The sequence below is a fragment of the Neolamprologus brichardi genome, chromosome 6 (genome assembly GCF_056152115.1).
Source record: "Neolamprologus brichardi isolate AB-2024 chromosome 6, ASM5615211v1, whole genome shotgun sequence".
Classification (NCBI taxonomy): Eukaryota; Metazoa; Chordata; class Actinopteri; order Cichliformes; family Cichlidae; genus Neolamprologus; species Neolamprologus brichardi.
Genome location: NC_142109.1, coordinates 23,985,556 through 24,003,370, shown reverse-complemented (window position 1 = coordinate 24,003,370; position 17,815 = coordinate 23,985,556). Strand labels below are relative to the sequence as shown.

The 17,815-nt window shown below is 39.3% G+C and overlaps 2 protein-coding genes across 2 annotated transcripts; both read left to right on the top strand.

The window, feature by feature from the left end:
- The first annotated feature begins 3,044 nt into the window (after positions 1-3,044).
- Positions 3,045-5,755, top strand: LOC102782324 (beta-2-glycoprotein 1-like). The gene is made up of 8 exons (XM_006787516.3): positions 3,045-3,202; positions 3,498-3,677; positions 3,826-3,922; positions 4,002-4,078; positions 4,238-4,423; positions 4,578-4,757; positions 4,988-5,185; positions 5,572-5,755. The coding sequence occupies exons 1-8, from the start codon at positions 3,133-3,135 to the stop codon at positions 5,682-5,684; spliced, it is 1,101 nt and encodes a 366-aa protein (XP_006787579.2). The 5' UTR covers positions 3,045-3,132; the 3' UTR covers positions 5,685-5,755.
- Positions 5,756-7,057: 1,302 nt separating this feature from the next.
- On the top strand, positions 7,058-12,743 carry LOC102782021 (beta-2-glycoprotein 1-like). Its single transcript, XM_006787515.3, has 8 exons — positions 7,058-7,215; positions 7,753-7,929; positions 8,410-8,506; positions 8,900-8,976; positions 9,301-9,489; positions 10,492-10,671; positions 10,807-11,004; positions 12,435-12,743. Exons 1-8 carry the CDS (start codon positions 7,146-7,148, stop codon positions 12,497-12,499), a joined length of 1,053 nt encoding a protein of 350 aa, XP_006787578.1. The 5' UTR covers positions 7,058-7,145; the 3' UTR covers positions 12,500-12,743.
- Positions 12,744-17,815: the final 5,072 nt, after the last annotated feature.

Below are 17,815 nucleotides of genomic sequence, written 5' to 3'. Positions count from 1 at the left end.
GCCACATTGAGAAGGGCTGCTTCCTGTCTGGCCCTTCAAAATAAAAGCCCCTTCTCTCCTTCTCTTTCTCTCTCTCTCTCTCTCTCTCTTAATTAGAGTGCGTGTGTAAGAGGTTGTTTGCTATATCCTAACACGTACCTTAAAAACAAAAACAAAAACTACTACCTGCAGCATGCAGAAAATCCAGTCTAACATAACTGCTCATGCAACCTTTTCAGAGTTAGATCTCAGGAGTGGACTACCGAGTCTTTGATTTGCATTCAGCGGTGCATTTGCATTTCCTAGTGGGGCAACATTTCATCTGCATCATATCATATTTAAATCGAACATTTCAGTTCGTTTGAATGGTTAAATGAACAGATAAACTGACAAAAAAGGGGAAAAAAACACAAAAAGTGTATTTGTTCACCTGAGCAACAGAAAGCAGTCAGTCGATAATACTGTGAAGCCTTTTTTTAAATGAATTATTTAGTCTTCGCCCGCAGCTGTGCAGACCGCGTGCGGAGCTTTTATTGAAAAGGGCCTAAGTATTTTTTTTTCTTTCCTTTAAAAATAAGTCGGTTCATAATTACTGCATACTGGCAATAAGTATGATATTTAAAACATCAATCGGTATTGTGCGAGTAATGCAGAAATTTACTGTTGTAAATATTTGCCTGATTGTTGTTTTTGTACGGTTCTGTGCAATTGTGATATTTATTTTCATTACTGTTTTTATGGGCATCATATTAGTACTAGTAGTAATAGTACTTCATTTAAAAAAATAATAATAATAATACGATAATAACTATGACTGAAGCTAGAATAATCAAGCAACAAACCCAGGCTTAATGAAGATGATAATGTTTTCTTTGGGCTGAAAATGTATTGTAGTGTGTTGCCATTGTTCAGTGGGGTAAACTATTAAAAATCACCTCTCTTTATAATGCAATATAATTCATCTGGGTCAGGATCCTTTTCAGGGTCCTTAGTATCTCCGTGTCTGCACGTCCTTTAATCTTAGTCGCAGAAAGCGGTCCACGGTGCCCCTTTTTTGTCAAACAATACATGAAAGAAACACACACAACCTTTCAAATGATGAAAAAGAGCCAGTGAAACCACTCTGCATATCCACTCTGTTACATGCAGATCAACGTGGATTACATTCATTAACCACTTCTATCTTTATTTTTTTAGCTCCCTATGAAAGACTTCACCATTTAAATTATAAGCATGAATTTAAAAAAAGAAGACAGTGATTGATTGGTTAGTTAGGCACTAAATTAAGAACTCGACAATTCAGCCATTGACTCGTTTTCTTCGATTAACGTTTTTATTTTGAAGATGAACTTCCTGGTTTCTTTGCGGACTTTGACTCGGCTCCGCTTTTCTTCCTCCTTTCCTCTCGGGCTGATGTCACCCAACAGGTTCTGCTGTGGGTGGGAGGAGGCCCCTGATCCCACAGCAGGAATATGGGATGGGGCGTCATCGCGTGGAGAAAATAGCGCAATACATATTCTCGCATGGTGTGTAGAAAAAGTAGGAAAATCGAGAGTTTTGCTCACGGTGACTCGCTTGTAGACAGATTCATTCTTTCAGGCACTGTTTGATAATCTGCATAGTCATTCTTGTCGTCAAGTCAGAAGAAATTAGATGATTATTTTGCCTGTCTTCAGAAGTATTGTCTGTGCCCTCTTTAGAGACAGCATAAAATAACCACGATTGGGGATTTTGATCAGCACATGTAAAAAGTCTGTTTGGGTTGGCACGCCATACTGCACGCTGTCAGATTTCACAGGTCGTGTGGAAAAGTACTGAGGACAAAGAGATAATGACACTGATCACACCACACAGCTTACATTTGAATCCGTTATTTTCATGTTGCTTTGAATCAAATTGCAGCACAATTTGCGCAGAAAGTGTTGATATTAGCATTTGTAAAAGGTGGGATTTACTGAGCACCAGGAGACCGATTTCTCACTTGGTTAATAAAGCACAGTTTCTCATTTAAGCTCTCTAATAATGTGCTTAAGATTTCACTCAAATTCTGTGATTGGAGTTATAAATATGTATCTCACTGGACTCTCCATTTTGCAGGTTTTACTAATGCTATTTGCTTCAGCTCGACTATTTGTTCCCATATGAAGCATTTGGTCACAGCTGCATGGATTGTTTTGAATTGCTTGCTATTTGTCAGACTTCTCTGAGTTTACCAATTCCTTTATGGTCCATTGATCTGCGGTACAGCACTGCTATCTCTATTCTTCTTCTTCTAAATTTAATTAGGTTAGCAGATCTAATGTTCTTCCCATAGCCACGCTATCAGTAATAAAAGCATATTGTCTGTGATTTTGTCACATGAGTCTCATTTGTCTGAAGTATTCAGGTTGAAAAGTTTTGAAATAAAAATAGCTCCAAAGGCATTTAAGAGTGTGAACGGTATAGTAGTAAGTGTATGGTTAAGTGTTTCAAGAATATTAAGGGATCCCTGTGAAAACTCTGAGACCTCCTGAGTAATTTGATTTACGATAAATCAGTGGAGCCTATCTGAATACTTTAATTCGTCCATGAAGGACACATGGCATTGCTGGCAATCAACAAATCCTCTGACCCACTTAGGTTTTGCATAATTTCACTGATTATGGTCCTGCAGGTCACAAAGTTTCCTCTTTTCTTTTTTTTTTTAGAAGTAATCTCCTTTTGTATGCTGATATAACCCACAATTTTCTAAATTCATTGAGCTAAAGGACAACTTTTAGTTAACTCAAACTAGAACACGTGCAGTTAAATAAGCTTGTGTTGTTGGCATTATCTTGGTAATTATTTGCTCTCTGCTTTGTTGGAGCAAAAACACATTACTAATAAGATTGTTTACGTTTATTCATTGACAATTCTTTGCACAGCAAAGTTTTTATGTTAAGTTCTTGTGAGTTCATGTAATTCTTTGTGTCTGCTGATTGCTCTTGTAACGAATCAAAGTTATCAATCAACTCTAGGTAAATATACAACAGTTGCGACCTTTGTTCTCAATCAATAGGGGCTTACTCTAGCATCTGATTGGACAGAGCTATCACGCTCCTGTTACTCAGGAGCCCTCCTGATCCTCATCCTTACACATCTGCAGGAACACTGAGAGTCTACAAACCCAGGAAGATGTCTCCAGCTTTGGCTTTGTTGCTCCTCAGCCAAGTAGCTTTATACACAACTGTAACATCAGTGAAAGGTAAGGTGAAGGAGGATAACTGCTCCATTTATACCATTTGTATTTTAGCATTAAACAGATTTGTTATGAGTTATGTGCTGCAAGATATCTCGTTTGACTTTCTGTCAGTGATTGTGCTGTTCATGATTTAATTTGTGCATTTCATGCATGTGTGTTTATCGTGTGACGTTTTTACAGTTGAAAGCCTCATTATCTGAATAATAGATCACAGAGTTTTAGTGCAGTGTATAAAAAAAATACAAAGTTTAATATTTAGTTCCAAACGTGACCATTTCTATGCCTGATCTTTAACCAGTATGTAGCAGACCTCCGACCACTGATGGGATTGATTCTTCAACACTAAAACGTGTGTATGAGGTTGGAGAAGAGCTGACTCTCACGTGTGAACAGGGGTACTTGCCTTCAAGGACACCATCGGCCAGGATAACCTGCACTGCCACAGGAGAATGGACACAGGCAAACCTGGCATGTTCCCGTGAGTAAAAATCGTGGTTTTAGGCCGAGGGACCTCCTGAACATGTCTTAGACACAATCAGCAATAACTGCTTTAATATCCTGCAGCTTATAATATTCTGTAACCACAGAATATTCACTGCTGTCCGTATTGTGACATATTTTTCTAGCTAAGATGTGCCAGATCCCAAGATCTCTGCAGCCATTTGCAAAGGGGAGGACAGAAGTACCATTCAAGAGCGTGCTTAACTTCACGTGTGATGATGGGTAAGAGCGACGGCAAGAATGAAACCCCAAAACACAGTTTTGTTTGCAGTTGATATATCTGAGAACTTTTTGTCATCAGGTACGTCTTAATAGGAAGCAATGAAAGCAGATGTTTACATGATAACACCTGGAGCCATCAACCACCTCTCTGCAAAGGTAATCCAGGAAAATGTACAGAGCGAAAATCAAACCATTAATGTTTAATGGACAGCAAAGAGAACAGCCAATGCACATCGTAAACTAAAATAAGCTGACAGAAAACGAATTCAACTTTTGTCAATGTAACTCTAATCTGACCTCTTTTTCTCCTTAAAGCTGTGAACTGTCCTCTGCCCAAGCCACCAAGCGATGGTAGGATTGTCCACGATAAGCCATTGACTGCAACCACAACTAAGTATGGCCAAGCTTGGACATATGAGTGTAATCCACCTAAAGCACCGAGCTATGAGAGAGGTTCTTGCATGGCTAATGGAGGCGTAACTGAACCGCCGGTGTGTCGAAGTATGCAGACGTCTACTTTTGTTTTGGATCTTCACAAAAAACTGGAAAATTTTGTTGCTCTAAAAGTTTTTTCCATTTTTTTTATTTAAAATGTTTTCGTTTTTTTATGAAATTGCTGGTAACTGTTTAATTCCTATTCAAAACCTTATTCTAGACGTGAGCTGCCCAATTCCAACAAACATACCGAACGGCATCATCACCTTTGCTGTGATAAGACAACATGGCTACAAGGAGAAGGTTAGGTATGCCTGCAGTGAGCACTATGTTCTGGAAGGTCGGGATGAAATACAGTGTCAAAACACAGGAAACTGGTCATCAAAGCCGGTCTGCAGGGGTGAGTCATAGGAAAACAAGATCTTCCCTCAGGCTGAAATTCTAGCCTCATCTTAAACTATTCCAAAACATTTCTGATAGGTTTAGATTGTTTGTGTTCATGAGTGTCCGCTCTCTCACTCTAACGAGAAATAAGTTGGTGTCTCAGCATGTAGCACTCTCTTTATAAGCCACAGACTGGATTTGTAACGTCCAGTGAAAATGCTTCAGCTGCTCTGTTTGTTCACCCAGCTCCCTGCACAGTTGGCATCAAAAGAGGCCGTATTTTCTATAACGGCAAGAAGATCTGGATTGGAGACTTGAAACCAAACAGAATCCTCCATGGAGAACATGTTGCCTTCTATTGTCTGAACAAAACTGACAAATGTGGCTACCCTGTGGCCACCACTTGTAATGATGGAAACCTGCCCATCCCAGGATGCTTCGAGGGTGAGTTCCTGTTAACTCGCTAAATGTTTTTCAAGCAGTTGTAGCTTTGGTGGTGTTCAGGTCCCTAAGAGTAAAAAAAAAAAACCCAAAAAAGAAAATCAAAGAGCAGTTTCACTTTCTTTCTTCTTCCTTTGTGACATGTAGGTTGTTCAAAACTTGTTTATTTTATGTTAACTGGGCTCGTGATGAACATGTTTGGCCTCGCATGCTTTCACTGTAAACAACCCATTACATTTTTTGTAAAACCCCCAAACAATTAAATAATACTCCTGTCACATGGCTTCCAGATGTTTTTAGAAAGCCCATGCAGTCAAATGAAGATGTTCAAAGATTGCAGTAATATATTTGTTTCTGTCTTGTTCCCCCCCTCCCCACCTTTTTTTTAGAACCAGGCAGGATGGATTACAGCTTGAGGCCAAAAACGCTTCCATCAGAAATCACGATGTGTGCTTCTCCCCCCCTCCCTTCAAGTCCAGGAAACGTTACAATCACACATTGATGGAAGCCGCTGTCTTTAAATGGCATTGTCTGTTTTCTTGTATTCAACTGATAATAAAATATCATTGGTCAGTCATGAAAGTGTGCAATCATTAACACTTATTAACACGTATTAACATACACTGTATCCGTAGCCATACACTTTGCTATGAAATATGAAAATTTAAACTATGTGCGTTAATGATTTTCACATTTCAGTCAGATATGCTAAACTTGTGAGAAATGGCTCATTCAAAAGTTTAAACTTCCTAACCAGATGACGGCTATACAAAGTATAGCTCAGATAGCCTGTGGCTAATAAAAAGCTATTAACATGAGAGAGGCTGACATAATTGCAGTGTCCAACTGACAACTTTCCCCAGGAGGTTTCATTTAGCCAATTCACACCTTTTTATGTTAGTCGATTCTCCGTTTGACCTTAGCGACTCAAATGCGATATCGGAGTGAACAACCCACACTCGTGCTGATGCCACTTTAGTCCCACTTGTGATAAAAATGAATTTAAATGGACTTGAAAGCTTGAAGATGTAATAGGGTTGATAAAATATTCAGTGATGAGATGCTGTGTGGCTCTATTATTACTTCTTTGCGAAGAAAATTGCGCAGTTTCATTTGAATTAGTGTGCTGCTTTATTTCAATTCATTTGAGTTCTGGCATTGATATTAAAACTGTAGCTGCTCATACAATGTTTCTGGCTTTGGTTTACAGTAACATAGATCCTCACAATCACTAATTTAGATTCTATTTGAGAAATGTGTCTCTTTCTACATAGATTAAAATTTCTCTTGAGTTTTAGCTCAGTAAGACAGATTTTCATTATACTGTTCTATAAGATATCAAGCATGGACACCACGAGCAATGGTGGCATAGGTGAGTGCAGAAATTTGTCAGCAATGATTGATTTTAAGGCATTCCTATATTATAAGGCATCTCTGACTCACTTGTGCTAATGTTTCTCAAACTTTTTGTTGCATGCCAAACTTCAGATACTGAAAAAGGTTCAAACTCTACAATTTTTCATCAGCTGGTAACATAAATGAAAAAAAACAAACATATCCAACTTAGATTCAGTATATATTTTTGTGATTGTCTCCTGCCTGTGGTGACTCTTGTCCCAAGGCATTGCATTAAGCTCTGCAGAGTAATTTATCTGCTACAAAATGGTGACACAGGAATGTAAAAAAAGGTTGCAGCGTTGGGCAACAATCGTTGTGGCAACAAGGGAAAGTCCACTCGTCCAGTTTGTTACTTCCAGTAAAAGGTCACAAGGATCACAATCTGTAACTGCAGATAGCGAGCAAAATACAGAAAACAAAACAAAGATAGGCAGTAAGCAGTTACTTCATGTCGCTCTTATCTATTTACTATAGAGAAATACAAACAGCAGCAACAGAGCGAGTCGGTATTTGAACCAGAGGCCACAGGAAAGTACTGAAGAACATCTGAACATTTCAACAAAAGATGGAACGATGGCTGACTTTGCTTCTGCTGTTTCCAGTTCTGTTTTTTAGCACTGTGACATCTGCCAAGGGTATTATTTCTTGTTTTTTTGATATTATATGGCTTAACTGTATATACATTTTTCATTTCACTGTTTTCTGTTTTTAGGATCACATCATCGCAATAGCCTTGTTTTAAAGAAATGTACTTTTGTAGTGCAGTTTTTATGTTAATGATTGTCACAGTAAAATATTTGGGTTTTTTAGTTATAAGGAAATCAATCAGTAATCAGTTACTGAAATACAATCATAAATGAGTGTTTTTGAGCTTCATATGCAAAACAACAACAACAATACTTTCAAGTGAATACTGCTTCTCTAAATTAGCAATATTCATTTAGCACAGACAGTTAATATTATTTGATAATCCGAATACTTTTTTGTTTTTTTTAGTAAAAATACGTTTCCATGATTATATGTGACTAATTCATTTCTATGGAAAAATGCTGGTTTTCACTTTGTAGTGCTGTAAGGCTTAGTGTTAGATATTTTGCAAATGTAATAATATAAACCCTCAGTTAACTTGACAGAGTGCATACACTTCTTAATAAATCATTTTGTTTTCAAAGGATGTCGCAGACCTCAGCTGAATGCCAACATCAATGTGGCTGTGGACCAGATGTTCTTTGACCCTGGTGTGGAGTTAGCGCTGTCCTGCAAAGAAGGATACACCCCCATCTCAGGCCCTCGCAAAATTGTTTGCACTACCAGTGGAGCGTGGACGGCCACTAAATTTCTGTGCAAGCGTGGGTCTCCATTTTTTTTTGTGAGAAATTAACATCTTGGAACTGATTGCCTTGTATTGTAACTTAATATCAACATAAATTCGTCATCTTTCATGACGCATTTAAGATTTTCAAGTAAATTGTCTCCTTTATAACAAAACTTTTGCAGAATAATTGAAAGGAAACTGTAATAAGTGCAAATATTACTAATATGTTTCAATTTGCTCTAAAAGGAGTGTTTTTTCTATTTTTTGTAGAGTAACCTAATTTTAACTGTAACATTTTCTAATACTACTAATTGACACGCTTCATGTTTGTTCTTATGTTGTAATATATATTATATAATTTAAAAATGTTTAAATAATGAAAGAGTTAGACTATATACAGTGAGACCAGTATTTGATGGTTTCATGAAAGAACAGAATGCAAATCTTTTTGTGTTTACATTATTCTTCAAAAAATAAATACCAAAACTCATCATGAACATATTGTTTCTTGCAGCAAAGCTGTGTCCTTATCCTGATTCCCCATCTAATGGAGACTTATACTACGAGGATACTGTGTACCAGAGTACGATCAACTATACTTGTCAGGAAGGGTAAAGGAAGAGCATCTTGTCAAATTTTATTGTGTGACATCGTACACCACACCATATCTTTGCACATACACCACAAACCAAGAGTAATAAGACTCCATAATGTGCAGTAAAAGTAGATGTATAACCAGTTGCTGTTTTTGATGCGCCATTTAAAGACAAATTTGTTTCTTTAATGTATCGGGCACTTTGTTCTCGCTAACGCTTTGGTGGGGCTTTTTGGCGTACAAATAAAGAACTGAGGTGCAAAATACTGTCTAGTGGAAAATGCATGTTTAGTAAATAGCAATCAAACATTCAGTCAGCCTTTGCATTCAAATACATTTAACATTTTTGAGTTATTATGTGATTAAACATTTTAAGTATTAACTTAATGAATAATATTGCACTGCATAGGTATATACTGTCTGGATCCAGCACCTCTGTCTGCCAAGCCAATGGAACATGGAGCACACCTGAACCAGAATGCATAGGTACAGAATCACAAAGAGAAAATATATTTATTTATTTATTTATTTAAATTGTATTTGATGTATATAAATATATTCAGTGTCACAGTTATCTGGAATATGCAGTTGTTCTTTCTTCGTACTGTTTATATGTTTTTATATGTATGACATTCAGAAATAAAATTGATGAGAAACAAGAATTTACTGAGTGGGCCGAGCTGTAGAAGGCCATTCAAATTATTACATACTCTAAAACAGGCACAAGTTATAAGTAATTAGGTAAGACACTTGACAATTTCATATAACGATACATATCTAAATTCACTCATTGTGTCTCTCCTGTCGCAGCTGTGACCTGTGGTCTTCCTCCGATCCCAAAGTTTGGGATGATTGTTTACAACACCAGGGTCAGAGGGAACACCACTGATTACGGCATCACGGGGACTTACAAATGCCTGCCTCCATACGCACTTTTCGGTGATGCAACGGCAGAGTGCACGACCAGTGGCACCTGGACCAAGACACCTGAATGTCGACGTACGTGAGGATGTAAAAGCAGGAGTAATCACGGCGGCGCTGCAGATGTACTTTACTGAACACAACCATCCCTTCAAACTAAAAGAAAGCCCAAAAATATATGTGTTAGCTTTGACGTGTCACAATTTCAAACTGTTAAAAAGCTGAGGATTAGAGTTTAGTATTAATGTCAGTAACAGTAGATTCATTAAACTTCTGAAACATCTTCCATTTTGTTCTGAAAACTTTTAAAATCATACTTTAAAAAGTATGATTTTGTTGATGATAAAATTAGATCATAACAAGCATAGTAGAAGTATAGTTGTTGATTGAATATGTATTCAAAGGAGCTTGCAAAGAAAAGCGTCTGGACTTCTTTAAGTTACTTGAAGACGTTTCACCTCTCATCCGAGAAGCTTCTTCAGTTCTAAGGTCAAATGGTGGAGAGTCCCAGATATAAACCTAGTGGGAGTGTCCCCCCACAGAGGGACAAAAGGACCCCCTGATGATCCTCTAATCACCTGAGCCAAGGTGTGGAACTGGGTGTGGGTCCCAATCAGCCAGAGTTTCAGGTGAGTTCATTGTGAAACCTGGCCCCACCTTATCATGCGAATTCCTGAGGTCAGATGGCCCAGGGTGTGAGTAACTTAAAGAAGTCCAGACGCTTTTCTTTGCAAGCTCCTTTGACTACGATGACCTGGATGACTGAGAACCTTCACAGACATTGAATATGTATCTTTTCAAATCAGGACAGGATGAATGATCAAATATGCAGTTAATGGACAACTCGTGGTTCTGTTTGTTCACTGAGAATAATGTGAAATCTGAGGAAAAATACTATAAATCTAAATACAGAAATACATACTTGGACAGATTTTGGAATTTTCTCCCTTCTTAGCTGTAAAGTAAAATATTCCTCTCCAGTAAAAAGGTCATAATGATGCAGAGCTATGAAAGACAGCACGAAGCCTAGCTTCATTAATATTGTCGTCTAATCAGTCTACTGAAATTGTTCCTTTACAGGGGTGACTTGCTCTCTACCAGAGAACATTGATAGAGGCTACATGTCAACCAATGACCAGAGAGACTTTGACTACCTGGAGACCATCAAATATGGCTGCACTGGAGATTATGTAGTGGAGGGAAGTCTGGAGATTGTTTGCCAGCAGGATGGAACTTGGTCTGAGAAGCCATCCTGCAAGGGTAGGGCTGTAGCCAATATCACATCTTTTAAATCACACTCTATTTTCAAATAGCTGTGCTTTTTAGGAGATTATATTAGTTGAACGGAGACCTTCATCTCCTGTATTTTTTAATTCTCCTTCTTGTAACTTACAGCTCCTTGTAAGATTGGAATAGACAGAGGGAGGATACTTTACAAAGGGAATAAAATGTGGATTGGAGACTTTAAACCCAACAAAGTCTTGCACAAAGATATTGTCTCAGTCTGGTGCATGAACAATGCCAGGAAATGTGGATATTCTGTGTCAACACAGTGCATCGATGGAAGGCTCATGATCCCTGAATGCTATGAAGGTAAGGTCTATTTCATAAAGAAAAAAGAAAGGTAAAAGAAAGCATAACAATACACGAGCAAAAAATTTATAATAATAATAATTCATCCATTTTCTTCCACTTATCTGGGACTGGGATGTGGGGGGAGGAGGAAAAGCCCAGGCCCCCTCTCCCCAGCCACCTCCTCCAGTGTATCCGGGGGAGCATTGAGACATTCCCAGGCCAGCCGAGAGATATAATCTCTCTCCCACGTGTCCTGATTCTGACTCGCAGCCTCCTCCCAGTGGGACATGCCCAGAACATCTCACCCGGGAGTTGTCCAGCACGCATCCTAGTCAGATAGCCAAACCACCTCAACTGGCTCCTTTCAATGCAAAGGAATAGTGGCTCTACTCTGAGCTCCTCTCGAATGGCCAAACTCATCTCTCCGTTCATTTCCACTGCTTGTATCTGCAATCTCGTGCTTTCAGTCACTACCCAGAGCTTATGATCATAGGCGAGGGTAGGGACGTAGAGTGACTGGTAAATTGACAGCTTTGTTATATGCATAGCACTTGCTTCACCACAACGGACCAGTGCAGCACCAGCATCAATGTAGTCACTATACCCCAATCTGTCCCACTCCCCTCTCCCCTCACTTGTGAACACGTCCCGGAGACTTAAATTCCTCCACTTGGGGCAGCAACTCGTCCTTGAGCTGAAGTGGGCACTCCACCTTTTTCCTGCTGAAGACCATTGCCTCAGACTTGAAGCTGCTAGTTCTCATACCAGCTTGGCTGCGAACTCCTCCAGTGCAAGCTGGAGGCCACCACCTAACAAAGCCAACAGAACCACATCATCTGCAAAAAGCAGAGATGAGATTTTGAGGCCACCAAAGTGGAAGCTTTGTAGGTCTCACACCACATACTCCCACTGGGTACCACAGGGGATGCCATTGAATGCTTCCTCCAAATGCACAAAACACATATAGAACTGGTCCCTTATTCAAGGTCTATGCCAGCACCCTGACATAGACTTCCTGGGGAGGCTGAAAAGTGTTATCCCTCTGTAGTTGTCGCAGCCCCTAAGGTCCCCCTTAATAGATAGATTTCTTTTTTAAAAGGGACATGCCAGTAAAAGTGACATATTTACAGTCTTCAACAAGTAACCAGTAGACTGTGACACAGGAATTTGTACTAACTTGCCATGTGGAGATGCTAAAAGTACTCATTTCCCATTAGAACTATTATCACTCAATCCTGCAGAAAATAGCAAAGCACAGCTGCACACATGGGTTCTTCTGCTGTCTGCTTTCTTGAGATAACAGAAAATATTTCCTTTAACTGTCCTCCTTTTTTTCTGTATCTTAATAAATGAAATGACAGTTCTCCTCAGCCCTCATCAGTTATTAAGAGCTTAAAGTTACTGTGAATATTCTAACTTGTTCCATGTTTCATTGTGTCTTTTTTCAGAGCCCAGTGGTATAAATTATAATCTCCATTCAGGTTCACTTCCATCAGAAATTCAACAATGCTGAAGAAAATGCAGATGCCAACTGAGGTGATGCAATATGGAGCACATGTTAACGCATTCTGGTCGCTGAAATTAAAGAATGTGGTTTCACTGAAGCTACATTTATGTTGTAAAAAATGCAGTTCAATTTGTAGTAGTTTTATATTTCATTTATAAAAGAAATTTAAATTTACTGTGTTCAGAATTGAAACACGATGTGTGGATATTACTTTCCATTAAAGGCCAGGAGACAAGTGTTCACATTTAGCTGTTGCTCAAAGTGTGTATATGTCTGTGTGCGCATTTGCAAGCTGGTTTTTCAGAGTACCTTTGATTCTATCAATTTACATCTAGTGTCCTGTTAAAGTTAGAGATTATTTTAGTGTTTCATTCAAACTGGTAGTTCTTAACAAAATGAAGATTGCTGCAGTTGTACTGCTGTTTCTCTACTTACACAATTCTCTAAAATCCCAGAAAAATGGTTCAAAAACCAATTTAGACAAATTCTAAGATTAAATTCAAATTTATAAAAAAAAAAAAAAACACCCACACAAAACAATCAGACAACTTATAAACAAGCACTTGGTGACGGTGGTAAGGGAAAACTGTGTATTAACAGAAAGAAACCTCAGACAGAACCAGGTTCAGAGAGAGGCAGCCATCCCTCGTGACCCTCACTCCCACATGTTTACAAATTAACCTCACATAAAGACATGGGGTCACAGGGAGTGAAAACTATTCAATTCAACTCAATTTACTTCAGTTGTATTTATATAGGAACAAATCACAACAACTGGTGCCTCAATGCGCTTTATATTGTAAGGTAAAACCCTACAGTAATAGTAAAAAGAGGAAACCCCAACAATCATATGACCCCTTCTGAGCAAGCTCTTTGCCGACAATGGGAAGGAAAAACTCCCTTGTTGGTCAGTGGTCATGACAATTTACATATCAATGATCAAGGAACTGACCGCACAGGCCACTGTTTGCCAGTGGTGCTAGTTTCACTCATTTTGTAAATTTACTTTTTATAAGGGTGGGATCCAAGTCAAAGTCACTTGGATGTGTCACGGGTGTAAGTTAGAAGGGATGATCACGGGACCAGAAAGACATGTAAAATCTTGTTAAAATAATTCATAAAATATATACTTTATTTACAGCATAAACAGAAAGAATAATTAAAAGAACATAAAACTAAACACAATAAAGGTCCACTCCGCAGCCCCCCAGTCCCAATCATTGACTGTAGAAAACATTTTTTTTCTTTTCTTTTTTCTTTTCTACAGTCAATGGTCCCAATCAGTCTCCGCCACACTTAAGGCAGATAACAGTCCACTGAACTCCACCAGTGGGGCCAGGCCGACAGCGCCCTCCAGTAGTGTCCTCCACCACTCCGCTCCGCTTCCGCTAAACACGGTGAAGCAGCGGCAGTCACCCATCCTGTACCAGGGATGTCTTTATACATTTTTACAACGGGATTTACCCCGCGAGGGCAGAGCTCTAAACTCCGCCCGCCGCTGCTCTGTGCCTAAAGTGTTTTAGCTGGCGTCTTGCTGCCACCTGGGCGAAGTCTGCCATCCATGGACCGAAGGCCCTCCTGTGGCTGCGCTACTCCATTGCTCTCTCCTTCTCATCTGCATCCAGCCACACGTGTCTTCTCTGACCTACCAGACCATCTTATTGGCCAACAAGAGAGGCCTGATTGATTACTGTCCCCTGTGTCTACTTAAGGAAAGCAGGGGGCGGAGTCTCTCCGGATGAAGATCCAATAAACACAATAAAAGCATACAACACTAAAATATACTCAACATTAAAACACAACAAAGCATGCAACACTAGATAGGAAATCCTTCTTGCCCAGATGATGAGTGATGAAACATTTCTCAGACTGAAAATGCTACATCCAGATGAACAGAATCAACTTTGGGAGATTTCCTTGCGTCAAGACAATCAACAGGGTCCTGTTACTATATCAGCTTTATACTTTATACCAATCATCATAACAAGCTTTCCTTAAAAAGGCATGTTCTTGTGTGTCAATGCAGCCAAATAGTGTCACCTTTTGGGTGTTAAAGGCAGGAAAAAAGACGGAAGAGAGCCAGAGATTAATTCTAACTAATGCTTAAAAGAGGATAAAAGAGAGTAATTATGTATACATTATGTGAGCTATGGTCCAATGATTTATGACAAGGGAAGTTATAAAGGAAGTAATAAAGATTTATGACAGTTATAATGTTAATGACATGTCATTCAATTATTATATATCATACCTGGGTATAATTGACAACAACATGATGAAAATATGATGATGAACATATGGAACAGCATTATGAATATTATGTTTGAGAATATGATTCATTCATTCATAATGATGTCTTAACTTTTTAGACAGCTGTTGGCTGTGTGTGTTTGTGTGTGAGAAAATATGTTAAATGACAGTAAACAGGTTGTTGTCATTAAACGGTTGCTTTTGTGACAACAGAGGGTGATGGTGATGGGTGCAGCTGGAGGCTGCATACCCCGTTGAAAGTCTGTAACTCATTTTATGTGTTTATTTAATCCGAAAAAGGAAAATTGCAATCCAAGTGAGACTTACACACTCTACAGCTGCATGTGAGTCGACTGTCCAAGAGCAGACTCTGAAGGTGAATCTTCACACAGCAGCCAGTCTGGGCCAAATGACAAGACCTTAGACTGACATTTCAAGCACCGAGGTGAACCACAAATAAAGCAATTTTAAGAAGAGGTGGCCCTACCCAGGTCTCATCAGCCAAAATTTCACCTAATGACAATAACCATTACTCAGGGTTCGAGCCACAACCTGAAGCTCCTCCGTGAAGCACAAATAAAGCAGTTTCAAAGTGGTACCAGCCAGAAACCGGGGGTTAGCTTTTATCCGACCAATTAGAAACACAGATGTTTTTACGGCCTTCTGATATAGGGTTTGGTGTTTAGTATCCCTCACACAGCGGGGGAGTTCAGGACGCCACACTGGCGCTCTAGGTGTCAAGCTTCTGCGTTGACCAAGGAAGATTCAGAGCTGATCAAAATAGACGCCGGTGTCCTGCTGTGCTTATGATACGGTAAAGTGGAAATTTTCCTACTTTGCCAAAGATTTTTATTTTTCATGCCTCTGTGATTTTTATTTTAGATCACAGGGACAGCCTTTTGTCATGGTCCTGCATCTCTGACCCAGCGTCTTGAGCTGGTTGTAGACTCATTATTCTTTCTGGTTATTTAAGAGATTACTTAAAGCCAAACTATAAAGTCAGTACTTTATAATTTAGCGTCCTGTAGTCCATTTCAGTTTATTTTCAGCGAACCTAATTGCACTCATCGTCATGAATTAGTTTGTTGGTTGCATTATGTTTAGTTTTGCTTCCCCGGTCTCATCAGTCAGGGTATTTATGTGAAAAGTAAAAGACCATCTTTGAATCGAGGAGGGGGCCTAGTGGTACATCTTTCACCATCTTACAATGATGAGATTGCAGCCATTCCCCAACTCTCTGTGAATGGTACTCATGGCCTTTGATCAATGGTCATTAATCAAGCATAACAACACTTACATGCTGTTATTCAAAAGCCCATGTGATAAATAACATATTAATATAATAGCTCCTCAAATATTTCCTGGACACTAACATTTTTTATTTGAGAGTTTTAAATCAATATCAATAATTCTATCAACAATTAACCTCACGGTTAATTGTTGATAGACCTCACACCCAGCTGTCCAGAGCACCTCAGGCTGAGATCAGGGATACTGCCTAAGAAACAGCTTTGTGTTTTCTTATCAAGGAAAAAATGATTTTAAAAATATGTATGTAAGATTGAGAAGACACTTTGCTTTGCTGAAAACACTGACCTCTAGCTCACAGAGAAATCGCACAGCTATATTAGAAGAATGCTCACCAGATTTTATGCAAGCTGTAGGCGAGCTCTGCATCAACCTTTTAAAAGGTAATATCCTTATTACAGATTGCCAGTATAAAAAGAATTAAGACGATACAAGGAAAACAGACTGATGGCTAATAAATGAGATGGAGTCATGCTACTACTTCTTACTACGGCGTTACCTATCATGGTGGCAATATGTGCAATTCGTAAATAACAATCTGTTTCCATATATGTATTATCATAATAACAATAAAAATGCACAAAATGTATTTGATCTCTCCTGAACAAATCAAACGGCTACATGAAATGAATCTAAATTCAGGACAGACAAGAAGAAAGTTGAAAGTGATCTGGATTATCAGACTCAAAAGGCTACAGTGGCTGGAATGATGTCACAGTGTGAAAAAGGACCACAAGTATACACGCTGTCCGTTCTTATTTTCTTTTTTATTGTAGAGACACACTACTGACAGTCTCTTTCTCCACTTTGGTTGAGCACCCACGCGTGACACTCTGACACTCTTCTCCCACACTCCGCTCCGGCCCTACTAAGTCATAAAGGAAGAGAGAGAGCTCTCTCCATACTTTAAGGAGGTTGAGGTGATATATCTGTGTGACCGTACAACTTCTTAGTCTACACCCTCCACTTGCCGCGTGATCACTAAGGGCCCTTGCCACTTGGCCAGTACACTTGGCCAGTAACTTGGCCAAGTGTAGTGAGTAATACAGGCATTTTATATCCCAGTGAATATTGCCTGAGTCTAGCCCCTCTGTTGTACATGCACTACTGATGTTCCTGGGCCTGGAGCAAATTTCCCTGTGATAGCCTCCCCAATGTGTGCAACTCTGAGGTCCAGAAGATACAGACTTTAAAGGTCCAACATCGTCTGTGGCTTCTTGTTACTCAAAGGGTGAAAATCCCATGGAGGTGTGGGGCACCTCCCACACTGCAAACAACAGAGGGTCTAACCAGCGAACCCAATTGCACTCATCGTCATGAATTAACTTACAAATCATGGACTTTCATTCATTTCATTCATTCATTTCATTTATTTGTTCATTTCAGGCACAACAAAAATACATATATTAAATATAAAGTGCTTTAAAGTCTTACTGAGTCTGTCCACCAGTCAATCAGTCTGAGGGTGGTAGACACTGGTCCAAACAGATTTAATTCCCAGTCATTTGTATAGTTCTATTAGTGCATTAAACATGAACAATGTGCCCTGGCCAGTCAGTATCTCTTTCAGGATGCTGACTCGGGAGATGACCTGAAACAGTGCCTGCCCCACACTCTTAGCAGAAATTGTGTGCAACACCACTGCTCGGGATGGTCTGCCATTCGCCATGGTCTGGGTACAGCCCAAGCCTGTCGTATACCCCTTTGGAACCTTACTGGTACACTGTACATCCCTCTCAGACCGAGGGAGGTTGTTGGAGGGCC